Consider the following 20,565-nt stretch of genomic DNA (forward strand, 5'->3'; position numbering starts at 1 on the left):
TTCAGTTTGAAGTTTTAATAAGTACTATGTGCTCCATCTGCCACGACCCAGACATAGGAAGGCAGAGACTTTACACTCTGGAATGTGCTGGAAATTTTTATTTAGGCTCCGCAACCTGTAAGATAAGGAGAGGACCACTACCTAAGGGATTTCACTGTACAGTGTAATAGTTGCAAGCCATTTACTTTCCCCAGACTACCTTGCTGCTTGAAATCAAGTTCTAATCATGTAACAATTTACTGTTTTTTTCTGACCTGCTGGAAAGATTGCAGAAATAAAGTTTCAGAATAATTTGATGGCATTGTAAAAAGAAATAGGTTCCTTCAGAGGAGAATGGAAATGGAAATTTTGTCAATAATTGGTGGAGACTCCCCAAGATCCAGTGATAAGATTTACTCCCTGAAGCCTGCAGAACAAGGCCAGTAGCAGTGAAGAACTGGGAATGACTTCTGAAAAAAACAATCTGAGCCATATCTGTTTTGTTATATCTGTTATTACAGGCTAAATACTGTGTGTAAAACAGCACGTGGGATATAGCAGCTTCCTAACCAGGGACGTGGACAGACGTTTATCAAGTATAATTTATTATTTGTAGTTGTTCAAAGATAATGAGTGTGACAAGGACTGTGATGGTAACATTTAATCAACAAAATGGGACCCTCCATTCGTGTGGGCAGGCTGTCGCTAGCAGCAGCTTCCTGATGGGCAGCCATCTCTGCTTGTCCCTTCTGGGCGGTGGAAGGTATTTTGGTCACGTCTAAGGGTTGTCTGGCTTGCTGCCCCCTCACTGTCTGCCTGTGGCTACCTGTGGTAAGCCCTGAGGGGTCCCATCTCCGTGCCCTCCCGTTTCCTTTCTTCTTTCTTTTCTGCAGCCATCCACCACAGAGTCCAAAAAATGATGTCTAGGAGTACATGATCATAAAAGTAATACTGCTGTCATATGGGAAAGGGGGTAGCATTTGTTACTGAAAATGAAATAGGGGAAAGGGAACCTGTCACCTTGGTGTATTTGAGAAGAAAAGGCTTCATAAGCCTGCACCTGAGGAGAAAGTTGCTCAAACTTGAGGCAAAATGATTAATAGCTGGAAACTTCACATTGTTTTATGTGAATGCTTCCCACAAAGAAATCAGCCTTTTTGGATGGGATTCACACAGCAGACAATTCTCCAAAGAGTGGATGCTTTGGCATTACTCCCTTCTCATGACAATGACAGGATCTGCAGCCTACCTGGAAAGCCAGAGCTTTCCACAGAGAGACATAATTTGAGGTTGATGCGTGTGGCTCTCAAGGTTGGCCACTCTTCTGCCATGATCTTTCCCAAGGAGGCTAAGATGGTCTCAGAATAAAACGATACAATTCTAGTCTGCAGTTAAGTATGGGATGCTTTGCCTTACTCTTGCCACAGATAATATGCACTTACTTCTGCATAGATTCTGGGTTCAAAAAGTGAATTTTAAATTGCAGGACTTGGATGTAATTCTTGGATGTTAGTGCATGCTTTTACCACACCCTGATTTTATGTTATGGCAAAATCTAGACATACATCAACCCTCCTGCCATGCGCCATATTTCCCATTGAAATGAGGCATGTATTTGTGGGCCAGAAGGTGCCACAACATGCTTTGTGACAGAACTCTGACCTGGACAGTAATGGGACCAGGATCAATGGGAAATGCCAAGGACTACATCTGTTCTGTACACTACTACAAAATCTGCAAAAGAAAAGTTTCGCGGATACGCCTGTGTTTGCCATTGCATGCAAGCAGTAAGTGAACTGCTGGCCATTATATATGGCTCAGAGTTCATATAAAATGAGAAGTACAAGAAATGCTCTGATCCTTCACATTAGTATCAGAGTGGCATTTGTGATCTTAAGATGGCACAGGACTCATGAGAAGCAGTTCTGAGACACAGGGACTGCGGGTTTAAACATAAGTTAAAGGAGTCTATCTAACATAATGTACTAGTCAGATTAGTATACCTACTAGTCAGAATCTGGTATTAGAAAATTCATAAGAAACATTTCCACTGTATGACATCGTCAGAATAGATTATAGTTCTTCGTTATGCCTCACGGAAAGTCACTACTTTTTTAATGAATGTCATATTCATTCAATATCCAGATCTTATATTATAGCGATGAATATTACCATTTTTCTCGTATGCTCAAAAGAAAGGGGATTCCCTTTGATGACATTACCACTTGCAAACAAATAGATAAACCTCCACATGCCACACCTATACGAACATGCTGCTCTAATTTTATCCCCGCCTTACTTCAGAGGGAAACAGCACAGAAAGGAAGACTTTGTGCACATATACGTATTGTATTGATGTATTGATAAAGACTAACCAAAATGTTATGATCTTTTATCAGTTTAGACTCGTACTCCAATCACAGAATTTACAGTCTGATGCTATGGGTGAGAAAAAGTATATATAACTAAAAATGTTTAGTGAAAAAAAAAAGATTAATGGAAATAAAAGCTGAAATGCAGAATTTTGCTTACAGTGCTCAAATAACCTTTAAAAGATTAACTTTACCAGTAAAACCCTCATAAAAATCCAGGTGTTTTCAGGTGTACAAGGTTTGTCACCATTAATATTGGAGTGGGAAAGAGAAATACGGCTCTAATCAAAATAATACCAGTCCTTATTTTAGCAATTGAAAAAGATAACCAAATACAATTTTCTATTATTTAGAATATATAATGGGAGCTCCAGGAATTGCCACTCTCGCAGTTTACTCTGTCTCTAGTTTGTTTTACGAATGACAATCAAGGTATTCAGTTCATTGAGTCCCATGAGTAATGGAAAAGCCTTCTTAAATTGACACTGGGGAAAGAGTTTTCAAAGGCTTTTGCCAGCTCAAAACATACTTATTGTGTACCTACAACTTCCAAATGTATGTGTCCGGAAAGAATCCAGGGAGACAGTAACTGAATTTACTATCAACTGCTTGCAAATACATTTTCCAGTTTATATCCATTGTCCTCTAACATGAAAATTCTGTACTTAAGCCGTATAATCCTGCTTAGCCTTTTTTGGAGCACATTCACTTAACAGAAAGAAACACTAATAGAGATTCAATCTATATACCACAGGGACCAGGTCTTTCTCCTGTGCACTAAAGCACAATGTCAAAGCTGAATAAGTACCACATTGAAGTAAAGAAGATTCAGAGTTCCATGATTCAGACATTATCAATGTTTAAATAAAAGCACCAATAGTAAAAAATAATCTTTTATGAGACCATTTGGTCACATTTTTCCTCTTTCCTAGATACATCGGTTTCAAGGATATACACAATGTGACCTACAGAGGAAGCATCATTATTTTAAAGGAAGGAATGGCCACAATTCTGGAAGATAGGACTTTTTATTAATTATAGCTCTGCTCCATCGTGAAATGAAATCTTCAACCCCTTCCTTACTTTTCTCACAGAATCAGCTATGATGGCACTTAATTACCTCCAGAGTCATCTGAACTTTAATGTTGCGATACACGTTAGAATAAAACAGTAGGTAATTACTAGGTATAGTCAATATGTAATTAATCAATTCAAATAGAACCTATTACAGACAAATAACAGCTAACTGTGGAATTTGTACCTACTATCTGTGTTTTCCAAGAAAAACATAGCCCCCACAGTTTTCATTTATGGAAATTGCCTTTGATTTATACCGCCTATATGCCTCTCACAACTACTTTGTCCCAAATAACTCTCAAAAAATTATTTTCTTACTTTGCAATAAAATGTTTCCATAATACGATTTCTGAATGCTTATTGCTCCATGTCATATCTTGCTGCTCATCTTACACAGATTGTTGTAGATGAGGAGTAATTACACTGAAATCAGTAAAATTAACTACACCTGGGAAACTCAAAGTCTGTCTTTGAAAGCTTCTTTATCTTTCCTGGTTTTATGCATGATTTTCTCTTAGAAAATTATTTTGACCTATAGTATATCTATTAACATGAATGCCAGCAGTAATATTTGGAAGACATTAGAGAAAAGACTCATAGTCCAAAAACGTGCTTCTACCATTAATTACTACCCGACTACAACATGATCAACAGGGTTAGGTAAATTCTTATAGCAATATAGAGTGGTAAAAAAAAAATAGAATAATAGAAATAATAGTCAAAGATATCATTCGTATTCTTAAAAAAACACTTCCTAAAAATCTTGTACCTTTAGTTTCCAGCTGACCAACAAGCTTAAAGTAAATTTAGAAAAGTGATTACAGAGATCTGAGCCCCAATCTGAACTAAGATGAAAACTCTGTCAGGAAAAAGTAGGGCCACAGAGAAAATTGCTGACGGCTCTAGTATTTGCTTCAGAGAAGAAACCTGCAGCATTTTAAGGCATCTGCCACTTCAGGTTGTAATCTTCTCCCCCTGTTTCTCGACCTCCCTTGTGATTAATCTCAGATGTAACAGTTTGGGGAGCTGAAATACTAAAGTGTGCTTTACCTGTTTGGCTTTTCAATATTTTATATTTTGATTGCCTGTCAGTCACCTCATCACTTTCGCCATACATAAAGCGAAGCTGTCAACAAGAAAAGGGGAAGAATAGATAACCAATCATAAAGAAAATATGAAAAGGTCAAAACCCAGCCAAACCTCATTTTAATTGGATTATATACCTGGAAAGGCAGAAATGAGTTGATGTGAGGTGAACCATGAAAAAGAGAAAATTAAATGAGGAGAGATGAGGATGGGGTGACTCTTAAACAGTGTTAACATTCTCGCCAGCACAACGAGGTAAGCGGTGGGCAGAGCAAAAGCTGTGTGGTTAACATGGCGAGCCAAACGGGAACACCCGGTGTGAAGGCAGCAGATAGGACACTGCTGATCATGCTGACAAGGAGACTAAATTGAAAGGAATAAAAACAGGTCTGTGCCTTAAGCTGGTGATGAAACAGGGTGCAATTCAGAACTGGGAGCTGGGGAACATGACTTGAGTTGTCAGATAAGTGCAGACATTAAATTCCATCTTTCTAGCAGTTATGAGCTACTCTGATAACATTTACTTTCTAATTAAAAATATTTACTAGTGAAAACCTCTGCACCAGTATCTCCAGGAGTCTTTCTAACTTCAGCATATAAAAATGTCAGCCTCTCCAGTTGTCCCTGAAGATTTTTCTTATTTTTCCACTCAATTTAATTTTTTTTTGTCCCTGCACTGTCTTTTCATGTTGGGAAGAAGCAAGGAACTGCTGCAAGCATGAACTAGGTTACTAATGGTAAAGGTCAACTCAACTATATTCAGAAGTATTGCTGTCATCTTTGGACAGTAAAGCAGTCTCCTCTGAGATACCTAACAATAAGGTGTACTTCATAATGAGACAATAAACCATCTAAAAATTCAGCTCAATGGGAAACAGATGCAGTCCCACAAAAACTGAAGATTGGAAGATTTCTGTAACTTGCTTTGTTGTGAAACAAGCCCAAAGAACTATGTACATACAGCCAGCGGGCTAGTTGCCAAGTCATTCATTTGGTATGTAGGATTCGTAGTTCAAATTTCTGAATCAGGTCTTGCATATGCCATTGCAGACTTCAGACTCCACATAAGCAGTACGGGTTCCTCCTCCCCGTGCTCACCTTTAGCACTCCCCCCAGAGTCCAACAATCTGCAGATTAGTGGGTTTCAGAATTAACTACATTTGCTTCAGAATTAACTACGTTTGCTTCATTACATTTTACAGCTCATGGACTTTTCTTCCATGAATTTACTTAATTATATTTTTGAACCAATTTTGCTTGTGGCTTCCAGGACAACCTTAGGCAACGAGTTTAATTACAAACTGTTTTTAAAAAATACTGGGGTTTTGTTTTAAATCTGCTTCCTGATGATTTCATTGAATATACTCTGGTTCGTGTATAAGAAGTAGTTAATAATCTTGAATATCAGTGATTTTTTCAGTCAAACTCGACATGTGTCTATATATCATAGGAACAGTACTTCTAGTTACAGATGGGAAGTAGTTCACTGGATAATGAAATTTATAATTTGAAAATGCAAGACCCTGGAGGAGAGATAACAAAAAGGTACAACTCATGATATAAAAAAACTGTAACTTAAAAAGCCACAGTCCAAACACCTGAAGGTCTCTAAGTTGCTGAGACATATGGCAGGTAATCTGCTCATGACTAGCATTATCAGCATTGGTAAAATCACAGTAATGCTGTACACACAAAACTGCATTCCCTCATGGCAGAACCCAAAATTGTGGTTCTTCTATTTCACATTGAAGTGTGAAGACATTTTGAATATAAGGAAGCATCTTACAACTGAAGTGGAATTTCAGTATAACAGCAACTGTTCAATTTTTCAGAAGACTTCTACAATGATGGTGATTTGCTATAATACAATAAAGCCAATGTTCTATTTGGACAAAAAAGCACAACATATTTTCAAAGCTGTGAAATTCACGTGAATCTACCAATCCTAAAAGTCATAGAATCATAGAATGGTGGTTCGGGTTGGAAGGGACCATAAAGATCATCTAGTTCTAACACCCCTGCCATGGGCAGGGACACCTCCCACTAGACCAGGTTGCTCAAAGCCTCATCCAGCCTGGCCTTGAACACTTTGAGGGATGGGGCATCCACAACTTCCCTGGGCAACCTGTTCCAGTGTCTCGCCATGCTCAGAGTAAAGAATTTCTTCCTAATATCCAATCAAAATTTACCTTCCTTCAGTTTAAAACCATTACCCCTCACCCTATCACTATGCTCCCTGATAAAGAGTCCCTCCCCATCTCTCCTGTAGGCCCCCTTTAGGTACTGGAAGGCCGCTATAAGGTCTCCCTGGAGCGTTCTCCAGGCTGAACAACCCCAACTCTCTCAGCCTGTCCTCATAGCATAGGTGCTCCTGCCCTCTCATCATCTTCGTGGCCCTCTGCTGGACCCGTTCCAACAGGTCCACGTCCTTGTGTTCAGGACTCCAGAGCTGGATGCAGTATTCCAGGTGGGGTCTCACGAGAGCAGAGTACAGGGTCAGAATCATCTCCCTCAACCTGCTGGCCACGCTTGTTTTGATGAAGCCCAGGATGCGGTTGGCTTTCTGGGCCGCAAGTGTGCACTGTCGGCTCATGTTGAGCTTCTTGTCCACCAGCATCCCAGTGTCCACCAGTACAAAAATGTACTACAGCACTGAGTCAGCTACACAAAACTCAGCTCTAATGGTGCTGCTGACAAAACCTGCTTAATTTACCTAATGTCAGTACCCCTAAAATGTCCATAGCTAGTTAGATCCAGGATTTTGATTAGGGCTCCTGTTACGTGCTGGCCATTTTGTCAGGTTTACAATACCTTGCTGGAAAATTTTAACTGCTGTGTGTAATGTATGCATTTTTACAAATGCCCTCGCAAATCCTACATACTGTATTAAAAGCCTCCTGAGGCAACAAGACTTTCCAACTCCTTTTTAAAGTGTATTTCAGCCTTTCAGGGTGGTAGGACAGGTAGAGTGACTGGGCTGATTTTAAGATTGGTTTGAGCCTAGGTTGAATTTTCTACGTATATATCTTTTCTTCTTAGAAGAGGAGACTAATGTACGCTTCTCTGTTTTCAATTGCCACTGAATATTTCCTACCTGGCAAATACAGAAAAGATTCTTATTGATACACAACAGCTCGGAAACAAGCCATACTTAAAGCAAAACTATTCATAGTTGTTTACTTGGTTCACGGATACACAGAAGAGAGCTATTCACTATGGTTCAGTGGTATTAATAAAGCTATCTTTTTTTATTTAAGTAAGAAAAACACCTACTTTTATAGATAGAATTGATTCAGGTTGCTATTGTGAATCTGGAATAAATGACTGAACTCATTAGGATTAACTTAAATCTACATGAATGTTATATGATAATGAATATTTCACATGCTAACTGTGTATACAGTTCTTTGAGACAACTACTTTCCTTTTCAGAGAAAATCAGGACTTACAAATACAGAATAATGTCGACAATATTAATGTAGATTTCAACACCATCCAACAAAAATCAATTTTGGAGAAAGAATTTTGCCTCTAAGATACCAACTCTGACACTAACTAAAGTTCGACTTTGATCACTGCAATACAAATAATAAATGAGAGGCAAGAGGAACATGCTGATCTATATATAGGGACAATCCATTGAGATTGTGTTGCGTTTTTCATTATGAAAACCTCTTCAGATATAAATATACCAATAGCTATTGAAAAATCACTGAAATATCACATTCTCTGTGTATTTGTGAGCATGTGCGTGCATTTTCCTGTGTCTCAGTGCAGACCAACAGCAAACATCTATCTTGTAATGTTAACTCAAAAGGGCTAAATTCATCTCTGGCATCATGACTTTATTGCAGATGCTGGCATTACATCAACAATATAGCATATTATTTATATTTATATTTTTTCCAAACACCTCAGTGAGTTAATAGAGGAGTATAAAGCAAAAATGGAAATCTTTTTCCAATTAGTTTAACATGAATTTCAAAGGACAAAATAAACAATCTAACAAGTAAATTAAAATGCTGATTTTACACTTTCAAAACTGACAAAACAAGTTTTGTTCCTATTTTTGTATCAGGGAAGTGCCCATTTTTAATTTAACTAACTTCACCAGAAATTTTTAAGTTGATAAAAACAAAAAAAATCTGAAAAGTTTTAAAAGAAATTTACAGACAGGTGATCGCCTTTTTAAAAAGGAAGAGCTGCCGCAGTCACTAAAGAATTGCCATTGTGATAATATAATATGGTAGTATTTCTGGCAATATATGCAAGAAAACCAGATAGTTTGTGCAAGGTCATTGCAAATACAAGATATGTCAACCTGGTGGAGTTCCTAGAGCAACATAAATGTTTTTATGAGCAGCAGGTGAATTCCTGCAAAAGACGCTAAAGCTATTAACAGCTCGGTAAGGAGTACATAATAATAGGTTGTTAACTCAGCCTCCCTGACAAAAACATCAAGAAAGGGCACTTTGAAACCATTAATACTAATACATTTAAAAAGAAAGAAAAGAAAAAAAGAGAATTTTTACATTATGCTTCTTTAAATCAACAAAATAATCATTCATGATTTTATTAGGGTACAAAAGTAGTAAAGCTATGTAGGAGTTACTGAATAGCATACCCTTTCTATGAATTCAAGTTGGCTAACAAAATCATGCATTTAAATGAAAAGCTCCTCTAATGCGCATTTTTCATTCCAACAAGCACTTTGCACCACCACCCCAACACCCACAGCTTTTATTTAATACATGGTAAAATCATTATACTAATATTAAACACAGAAATAGTACATTTTATTCCATGAAAATGGAATGGCTCTCCTTAAAAGAGCTGCTTCTTTCCTTTTGGATTTTTCTCCCTTCTCCCAGAATGACTGCTTTGGGTACACCACTACATAATAAAAAAGAGATTGCCTATATTATGGAGTCAGTGGCTTTGTCTCCATTTCAGCGTGAAAAAAATGTTAAAAGTGGAAAACTAATAACAATCTGTTCTTCTGCGCAGTTAGCGTGCAGTTACAGTCTCAGAAGAAGAAAGGAAAAGACAGGAACTTCCTGTTTTTCCCCCAAAAAGGAATACATGTCTTTTTACCTGTATCTCCCCAAATATTTCCTGAATGCAACAAGGATTGCAGGAAAAAACTGCAAGTGAAATGCTATCTCATATTGGAACATTCCTTCATTTAGACAAAGATATAACATCGCTTATGTCTCAAAGTACGTATCTTCTTGATTTAATCTGTGAATCCATCTTTATGGTTGTGAAAGAACAATTTATGAACAGTAGGTTGGTTGTTTATCGCGAAAACACTGTCCTAGCTTCAGTTTTGAAAATATTTTGGGCTGATAGATGAAGACTTTGGGGAACTTTTAAGCTAGTTCTTATTTTAAGAAGGTCTAAAGCAAACATTCTGACTGGTTTTAGGGAAATGGAGGCCTGGACGTTGTATTTAACTTATAAATAAGGACATTATTTTTGCTTAGATGGTCATCCTTTGGCAGCTACGCTAGTTATATTTAGAACATTGCTCATGAAACTCACCATACTTTTGGAAAAATCTGTCAAGCTTTCAAACGCAAAGTTTGACTCCTGACTGTATGTTAAGGTACCTGAGGGAACTACAACTCTAACTTTAGGTTCTACTAAAACCTACTGCACCTAAACCCACTGAAACTAGATAATAATTACAGCAAGGACAGCAACAATAATAAAATGTTTTAATTTAAGAGTAAATTCTCTATTTTGTTAATTTAGGATTAAACACATTAAACTTCTTACCACTTCCTTTTGTGCAATTGATATATTCCCTCTGAAGAGACGACATTTCTTTTACACAATATGTTCATCAATATCATCTAAAGTTTGTCCTCGGGAGTGAGATGAAACTTACTGCACTATAAAATAGCTGCATCTGGTTTTTGACCCTACCTAATCACATGCTTAAGACTAACAGGTGATTCCTGCAATTAACGTTATTATTCTTGCTGTGTCCATAAACTACTTTTAAAACTATTTTTTCCAAAGTTCAAATGCTGAATGGCTAGAAAAATGTTTAATAATTACTTTTATTAGGAATCAACCTCTGTTATCAGTGGATTTAGCTTTCTTAGCTTTCTTTGAGGTATGAAACTAGCTGTGTGGTGCTAAATTTGTTGTCTTGTAATAGTTTGCATACCTCCTACAACTATGTGTTTGAAAGAATTTGAAAAGCATTTATTCAAAACGATTAATGTACTTCTACTACATTTGTGCAGCTCTTCTAGAAGCTACTGGAATAAGCATTGTATATGCAATTTTCCTTGGGGAAAATGGTATCGGCTACCGACACGAACACAAGATCAGCAGAGACTGAACTATGTTTTCTTTTAAATCAAATCCACTAAGCTTGCTTAAAAAGCATTATATTTCTCGGTGAGATTTTTTGGTTCAGCAGGAATGACAACGGTAATAGCTCTGCAGGCTACTTTATTATTAAATACAACGGTTTAGAAGCTATCTCTAAATAATTGACGACAACGATTAGGACACTAGCCAAACTGGGCACCTAATGGAGAAGGCTGAGCTCAGAACTACTTTGATAAACCCTTTGCTGCATGTAATTGATATTTAGAGGCCAGATTTCTTTTTCTCCTAATAGTAATTATATCAGTGTCATTAATAATGGCTGCCGCAAGGTCCTTAAGTTCTTTCCTGCAGGCAAAAATTATATCTGGTCAGAGAGTCTCATAATTATTCACTCTCGTTTTCAACAGTTCTGAGACCTATTTTTTTCTCTTTTTAGAATCTAAGGCTTTTACAGTTCTTCCCTTGGGAAACTAGGTTAATAACAACAGAATAGGAAAACTGAGAAGATTGTTTAACATCACTTACTATGCTAAAATAAGCTAGGAGATTTCATTTCAATGATTATCTCCCAAAGCGCATTTGTAGGGATTATTTTTTAAAAACATTCACCAGACATGGTTCATTTCCCTGGAGCTCCAAATGTCTGAGAATGCCAGAGGCACTTCCTTGGAGCCCTGACACCTCACCGCGACATGCTGATCTGTTCCTGCAGCTATGGTCAAATACTAAGGTCTGCTTACTGCTACTATTCAAAAGCTCTTCTACATCCAAATTACTCAGTGCTCTAGTTTTTATGAGTACGTGCTGAAAACATAATGAAAATGTATTATGGTATGAGCCCAACATTTCTTGCTTCTAGTCACATCAGAAACATTTCACTTGTAGGCAGCAGATAGCTACTTACGCCTCAAATAATTTGAAAAACTGAAAAACATTACAGGAGCAAAATGTTTGTTTTAAAAGAGTATGATTAGCATGAGGCTAAAAATTGCCCAGCTGATCATCCAATGCTAACTGCATAGTGCTTGCTATTTTATGCTGAGTAGACTAACTGACTGGCCAGGCAGTATATGCTTATATGCTCATCCCTGTGCTTATAAGCCTTTTCCTATTCTCCAATGTTGTCACTGATGTTGACTTTAAAATTTAGTCAGGAAGCTTGCAAGGGTATCAAGCATGCTATGGTAGGTATGGGAACAATAAAAGAATATGTCCGGAGAAAGAACCAGTACATGCTAACAATTCAGCCACAACAGTATCACATGAACTACGCCTGCTCATGAATAATGTGACACAGTCTGCAGGCTCCCTTCAGCCTCCTGTGGATTGGGGCTGGTACATATATTATTCTTCATGATTTAAAAATCTAACATAAAAGCAAAATCTGAACCAAGAAAGTCCTGGCACTTGAGGGAAATAGGGAAGTTGTAATATAGTTGTCCCTGAAAAAATGTGATCTTTCTAACTCAGTTAAACATTATGCAAAAAGTAGAGGTGGAAAGACTGGTGCGGTTCAGCTATCTAAGTAGTAGGGAGGTTGAGGGTCAATGAACCTCAGACATGTCATACAGACCTCATAAAAAGGCATAGGGCTATACAAGAGAATTGACTAATTTTACTTCACCTTTCCAAAACTTCATTCAGAAATTCAGAGGATTGTCTGATCTACATGATGTGGCTTCTCATAAGAAATGTCCATATCTTGTCTAATGAGATCATGTAACGTTCCTGTTCATTTAGATTAGATTCCAGCTGATACCCAAGTAGGGTAATGAAATATCTCCTTAGTGGGAGAAGACACAGAGGAACATTTGTTGTCCTAAACCAGGATAAGTCACACACACTGGCAGTTCACATGGGAAAAAAGGCTGTAATGAAACAACTTGGGCACGTAGATGCAAGTGGGCTTGATGCACTCCCAGGGCTCCCAGGACTGTGCTATTGCTGTGCTAGTCTTCAGTGTGGTACTGAGCATGTCACAAGATTATCTGTTCCTCAGTAAGTGTGGAAAAACATGGCAAGGATATCAATTCATACCTCTGTACATGCATCAAGTGCCACATCTTTTTGCCATCAAACTCCAGAGTACGTAATCTATTATACATACACACTTCTATAGCTTTGTAATAACACGGTGCACATATTTCCAGACAGAAAGATAGATAGATTGGCTTTAAAATAAATACCATTGTTGGCAAACAATTCTGAAAGACAAAATTGCTTTCTTGTTTACAATTTTCCATATTAATTTTTGTAAAAATAATTCTGTCATTTGAAATACTATGCACTGATAGTCTTAAATCTTCACATTATTCCTATCAAGTCATTTACCTCACGGTCTCTTATGTATTTTACTATTCAAATTCAGGATGGCTCATTTTAATTCACATTCATGAATATTCAAAGAAATAGCGCTGTTTGTTTTAATATTAGATTTTAAGAAGGAGTGTCATTTCTTGTGTAAATTAAGTAAATGCAGCTCTAGACTGGGAGAAAAATTAACAAGGTCATATTGCTCTCTTAATTCTTTAAAACTGGTACTTTCCTCTATCTCTTTGTTTCATCGGGTCTTCATCTCTTTTTAAAATCTCATTGGAAAGCTAATTTCCCCCTTGCCTCTACTGCTTGGTTATTTTCTCTCTTTTATTTATTAATTCGACTCTAAATAATACAGCAATGGAGGAAAAGTCATATCTGACATCCTACATATCCTGTCCGCTCACTGTCATATGGAGGTGGGTTAAAATTTTTATGTGAAAACTGCCTGTGAGTTGCAAATTGAGTCTGCCAACAAAATGAAGCATTTTGTCAAAGGGATTTGGCTTTAGTGGAAATTTCATCAAAAGACAAGAAAGCAAAGAAACATCAGCCAGCCCCTTCATCCTACATCCTGCTCCAAAAGATATTCTCTATGTAGAGGTGTCATTGCAATGCCTTGGGATATTGCTTGGGTACATCCTATTAAACTCTCTTCTCCATAGACTGGCTTCCTCAGCTAATTACATATTATCTTGTGTGTAACAGAAAATATAATCCAGCTGGTGTATCTGGGCCATGTGGGAGAACTTAAACTTAATACGGTTGCTGATACGTATACAGCTTGGTATGCTTACCACAGCTCTCAGGGAACATTAATTTTTGATGATTAACTTTAAAGGTTTGGGTGGAAAAGAGGAGGAACAAGCATTTTCCAGTTCAACCGCACAACCTGAAGTGCAGCTGGTATGGTTTATATCCACTGTGTACTGTGTTTCCTTTCCCGTGAGGGAATTCCTATGGAAGGACTCAGCTTCATTACAAGGCTGTAACAAGGCCATACCTTATCCCACGCCTCCATCTGACTCGAACATGGGACCTTTTTGGCAAGCGGTAAATAGATTAGGATGCCCTGGAATCTTTCAAAAAGTAAAAGCTTCAGTCAGTGTCTGAGAAACAGTTTTACAGTATAAGAGAAAAGTTGATTACTATTAGCAAGGAAACTGAGATTATTTTGATACCCGGAGTTTGATTTTTAAAGGGAGAGACAATACTGCCTCTGAGAGAGGTTTTTCTTTTAAAAGTACTGGGCTGTTTGTTGAAGATATTAAAGGATTATAAAATAGAATGGATAGATAACAGATTGCAGAATAGGGCAGACATCCTGTATCAACAGAGATAATTTGCAAATATTTAGTATCTGTGAAGACTACAAAGAAGGTCTATGAAGAAATGCTTTTCAGAATACATCTTAGATCTCTAAGGTCGAACATTTATTTTTCGTGTGTGTTGCTGTACAGACTCACTTATCGTCTAAGGTGACAAATGTTGCTTAACTGTATAGTTTTTGAAATTATTCATAATCTAGCAGAAATACGATATTTCAACTACCAGGCCTCAACACACAGTATTATTTCAGGATCATGATATTCTCTCTCTGGTTATATCACAAAACTATTCAAGCAAGAGAAAACCTTTTCTCTTTACTGTGACAAAAATCTCATAGCATCTTGGACTGAATGCCTAGGAAATTTTGTTCTCCTCACAGGCCAAGTCAGCTCTCTAATTATGTCCTAGGTCAGTTTATATTCACTGCATTTTTGGCTGAAAGCTGCAGAACAAAGCGACCTCTTGTCAGCCAACCACATAAATATGTACCAGTGTATTCCTAAATAAGAAACAAAAAAATCTGTCCAATCCATATAGAATTGGCTCTCAAAAAAGTTTTGTTATTTTCTCAAGATTTTCATTTTTAGAGGCAGATAAACAGCCAAACAGTATTTCGTTAACTTGTTATTATGAGTATTTTTCAGCAATTCACCGAAGGAATTAAGGTCATATGAAAGGTGATTTAAAGCAGACAAATTACTGAGCTGCTTTAATATATTTTTAAATTAATGTATGTGTTTCATACTTGTAGCTTATTGATAGCCTTGTGTAACTTTCCTTCTCTATTTATTTCTTTATTATTCGGCAGAGTCTTTCTCAGAAGACATGAATATTTTTCACAGAAAGGGCTTGATCTTTCAATACTTTTCCGTGTGCAATTTGTATTGCACAAGAGTTTCTTGCATATTTAGCGCAGTCTAGCCTCCTTCCTCTGTTCTGCTTGCTCTGGATGTGCATGGAAAGATGTATCTCTATGTTCTGGGTTCAACGTCACTAATTTGTTTTACTTTTAAAATCTGGAAACTGCCCCATTTTGTGGGGTGCTCACAGTAGTTTATTATACAGCTACTTAATTTCTCTAAGTTTATGTATCTGGAATGTAACCTTGGGAGCACGACAAGATATGACTTCATTTATGAGCTGCAGAATTACTTCGGGTTATAATTAAAAGCAAGGATGCTCCCCAGTGTCATCTTGATAATTTTGCAAATGCAAACAAGGTATCTTGTAAGAAATAGCAGTTCATACTTGTGAAATTTTAAAATCCTGCAGAGTTCTTCAGAGTTTCACAAAGTTAAGAAACTCTTACGATCTCGTAAAACCGGGGTATTTAGTGTTTGTTTTTGATGGAGACATTCAATTTCTTGTATTGCATATAAGAACAAAGCCTCTTTTCTTTTTTAAACACAAATGACAGGTAAAAAGGGATAAGGATAGGACTGCAAAAGCTGTTCTAGTTTACTAATTAGTGTGTTTATTAGTACCTGAAGATACTGCTCTCTGCATTTTCATTGACTACTTAAGACGTTAATAAAATTTCTGAGGTTTTCATACTCAACTTTTTATTGACCTTTACCTGAATTTTTTACTCTCCAGTAGAGGGTTGCCTTTGTGGTAAATTCATACTAAATCCAGTAGACAATTATTTCACTTTTATCACATTTCTTGTGGGTATGCAACACCACTTCTATTTTGTCGATTCTGCTGAGAATATAAATGCTGATTAATCCCTCTTTGAGGGCTACTGGGAAGCCTGAAAGATTACAGTTTCACTTGCTCTATCTACCTCCCCCTGGCACCCTCTTCTTTTCCCAATATACATATCCCATTTGCATTTGGTCTCTATACTTAGGCAGTATTAAAGTTATAATGTATATTTCTTCAGCACTATAAAATATAATTTTCTAATTTAATGCTGCAAATGAGCAGACTGACTCCCAGTACTAGGTCATTCATCTCTCTGCTCTAGAATGTGGTCTCCAAGAGAGTTCTTCAAAAGCTGTCACATACCTATTCATCTGCTCAAATAAGTGATCTTCTTACTGCTATTGCTGGCTTGTTTGTTTTTCATTCTGCCTATTACATTGCATTGCCAGAGAGTCTGTTCTAACTTACTAACAAAAGGTGTATTCAAGAGCTATGCATTTAGTCCAGTTAGTGACTTAGGGAGAAAATAACCCCTGTGCAACAGTACTAGAAGATACCATTTATGCCAGTTCATTTATCTTCCCACACCTAAGAGGGAAGTGAAGTTTATAGTTAGAAGATACTCCTTATGCATTATAAAAGGTGAAAACAGAATATAGTTCTTTTTGGTAGAAATGGATAGAAGTGCTTTAAACTCTCTATTTAACAAAGGGCTGTGAAGCTGTGTATGTAGTCTTGCCGTGCAACGGACAAGTCTAAGCAATATGTAGACCTGTAAGGAGAGCTATTTGCCATGTCACTCAGTATTGACAGATACTGGCAGATAATCTATTGATAAAAGTTTTTTATAAATATAAGCTTTATAACTTAACATCCATATGAATGGTTTTGAATATTTGAAAGTCATAATGTGGCTTACTATGGTAATGGATCAAAACCTGCATGATTTCCATTAGTGTAGGAAAATAAGGTTTCCTTGCTTTGGCTACCAAATATTCTAAGCAATCTGTCTTCTCCCTCTAGCTGTGCTATTTAAATTTACCCTTTTTTTACCAGTTTACCCTTTTTTTCTGCATCATTAAAGGTGTATAATCTCAATAGAGAAGCGCAGCCACAGAAGAAAATTCTCGGATACTTACAGAGCCTAACATCCCTAAATCTTTCTTTTATGACTTGGCTTATATTTCTGTTCTTTGTGGTCTTCTCACATATCCATTAATTCCATTGTGACTTTCAGATGGGGACAGAGAAATAGCAAGAACTGACCTAGCAGGTGACTATTTAAGATACAGACACCAAAAAAAATACTGCCTATGTTTCTAGGAATGTAGGCACTGATTAGCACTAAATTTTACACTGCAAGTACAAGGCCCTGTAGCCAACTGGAAATGACAAAATGCATTTTGCGCTTTGGGCGAAGCAGTCTGAGCGTGTACCTTGTACATTTACTTGTAGTGCATGTTGTTGCCCACTTTCCTGGTAAATGACATAATTTTGACAGAATGCCAGAAATTTGACATGAATGCCATGCAGTTTCTCTCTTGTAGCCTTTTGTAACCCTCTAAGCAAGGCTGGTACACTCTCATTTAAGCACAGATTATTGCTAAATAATGTTGCAAAATTACAAGCACATTGACATTCACCTTAATTGTATTGCTTCAGTGTCACTCTAATGTAGAGGTTTTACAGTCCATAAATCAAAATATGTTCAAGCATATGATCCATTTATCCGTGTTCTTAAATGTCGTTACTATGGGACAGGTCTATCTACTGCCTGCCTGATGTTCTACTTGATTTTGATGTGAAACAAGACAGTCATTAACAAGCCAGAAGTAAAACAACGAAAAGCCAGTACAAAATAAAACGTCTACTTATATAGCATTGCATACGGGAACAAGTAAAAAGATAAAAGCATTTTTTTAAATATTAAAACCACAAAACATATTGCTCTTTAAGATCTGAGTTTGGGTGATGCTGTAAGTGAGACCTACTTTCTCATAGTACTTGATCTCGTAGTCCAGAATGGCTCCATGGGGAAAGTCCGGCTCTTGCCAGGAGAGGGCAATGCTGTTTTGGGAAGCCCAGTCCTTCCTTACCATACCTATCAAGGAGGGTGCTGAAAGGGAAAAGGATAACTACGGGTTAAAGACGAAGCACACGGTTTATCCTTTCAACCTACTGTCTTAGGATATCAACCCGAGGTAACTTTGAGTGACCTCCAGGCAGAAAAGCATGACAGATGGCAATTCTCAGGGAAACCATATAACCTGGAATTAATGTCTCAAGTACATACAAGTATCTCCTTTGTTAAAGTGCAGACCAGATTCGGAAAAATAGCTATATACAAAACATAGACCATAGAAAGAAGTGCCTGTGCCAGTCCCCACCGCCGGCTGCGCACAACCGGGCTGCGCTGCTGGCTCCAAGGACATCACGTCCAGAGCTGAACCGTGTTTCAGAGACAGTAAATTTTACATACAGGATGATCTGTATCAAATGTCATAATTCAGCGGTGTAAAACATACATCCAGCTTACTTTTGGGGGTAAAATAAAGTGGCACAGCTCAAAACAGATGGAACGAATCCTGTTCCTGGGTTGGCAGCAAGGGCATTTTGGCCCATCAGTGAGGCAGCTGTGTGCACAGAAGACTGAGCTCGTTACAGGCAGCCAGTGGCAGGGATTGGGTTGTGGGCAAACCGTGGGGGCAAAGGTGCCCCCAAACCTGCCTGCTGTAATTGGTACTGCAGGTCTGCAGCAGCACAGAGAGTAAGAACCACTCCCAACAGCTTTCGGAAGGGGTCCAACATGGGTGGATGCACCCAAGAGCCAAATTATCTCACTATGGGGCTAACTGATCTTAAGAAACAGATTTTCAGCCCTTTTGGACAAGCAGGTGCACTGTTATCTATGCAATAATTTCAAAGGGTGCAAAAACGGCATTCTAGAAAATGATCTTTGCTTATTTTATTAATATGGTCAAGCGTGTCAAAGGAGGTCTAACACTCTCCAGACACTAATGCTGCTTTAATAGTATTGATGCGCAGCTTTCCCAAATGTTACAACGAAACCAGTCACATCTTGAAGACAACTGAGTAAGCTGAACAAACCAGCTACCATAAAAAAAACTATTCTTCCAGTGATGCACAGTTTTCACTATTTGTCATTCCACTAACAAATACCAGTTTATTACACACTCTCCCCCATTCTCTATTATGAATCTCAATCTCTTCTAAGCTTCCAAGGAGCTGTCTCTTAAAAATAACACATTTTTATGACTTCTGTTTTTATCTTTTGAATGAAAGACTCTCCCTAGGAAAATAAAATAAGTATCCGTTTCTAGTCACAAAAAATCATGTCTTAGTTTTATTTCCTGTAAATATTTCAGGAAGTTTAAGAAATGAAAACAATAAATAAATTATAGAATGCAAACAAACAGTAAAGAAACCAAAACCGGTTGTTTTCCTTTGAAAAAAGGGAAACTCTACACACAGACATGCACATAAAATTTTTTTTCTCTGTGACAGTGCATTTATCCAAGAGAGAAAATAAACTTCCATCCACTGTCAATCCCCCTGTGGATAACTATTCTGTGGTATAATAGACCAGTCCTCTCTGAAGTGAAAAAAAACCCAACCCAATATGTAACACCGAATGACAAAAAACTACCAAAAGCATTAAGTAGACAAAATAGAGCTTACGCAGGAAACTGTCCTACACCTGTACTTATGCCATTTTAACCACAGCTCTAATGCAAGGGAATGAGAGGAAAATAGAATTCCTGCCACGCTGAATGAAGGATTAACCTATCTTTCAGGAAGTCCTTAAACAGCATGATTTAAGAAATAGAATAGAAGAAAATACAAATAAATAAATAAAAAGCATTCATAGGTTCTGGGCCAAAATGTCATCCCTGAGGATGTATATCTACTCCCTCAGTCAAAATGAAAGTTTTACTCTTGAAATTGAGGGTGAAGCTGAGCTCTCATAATATTTCTCTGGGGTAAAATCAGCTATTCCAAGCAGGGAACAATGATTGTTCTGTTTAAAGGAAAACAGGAACTAGCAAGCATGGATTTGTATTTGCTAAACACCAATCAAGAGCCTATGAGGGCAATTGCTCATATACATTTCTTTACTATTTGCTGGTTTGAGTCACTCCCTGGTATTGAGATGTGACCTGCAGGCGCTTTTGAGGAAGCAATAGCAACCTTTCAGATATGTCTGATACACCCCGTGTGCCTTGCTCATAGGTAAGGGACATCAGCTGGGCCACCTTCCCCAGCACATCATGGCTTCTTCTCACTGCATTTGGGGGTTCACTGGTCAGACAACCAAATCCTTGCAAAATGATCAAGTTTGATTAAAGAAAACACCAGGTGGAACTGTGGATATAATTATATTCTTGGCCTT

At 37.5% G+C, this 20,565-nt stretch overlaps 1 protein-coding gene across 3 annotated transcripts in view; it reads right to left on the bottom strand.

Moving 5' to 3' along the window:
* The window catches only part of EPHA6 (EPH receptor A6), a 510,145-nt gene that overhangs the window by 139,667 nt on the left and 349,913 nt on the right, over nucleotides 1-20,565 (bottom strand). For all 3 annotated transcript variants that reach the window (XM_054204504.1, XM_054204526.1, XM_054204514.1), the window contains one exon: nucleotides 18,146-18,270. In XM_054204504.1, the coding sequence (XP_054060479.1) occupies nucleotides 18,146-18,270 (125 nt within the window). The remainder of the gene's footprint in view (nucleotides 1-18,145; nucleotides 18,271-20,565) is intronic.

Source organism: Rissa tridactyla, chromosome 1 (genome assembly GCF_028500815.1).
Source record: "Rissa tridactyla isolate bRisTri1 chromosome 1, bRisTri1.patW.cur.20221130, whole genome shotgun sequence".
Classification (NCBI taxonomy): Eukaryota; Metazoa; Chordata; class Aves; order Charadriiformes; family Laridae; genus Rissa; species Rissa tridactyla.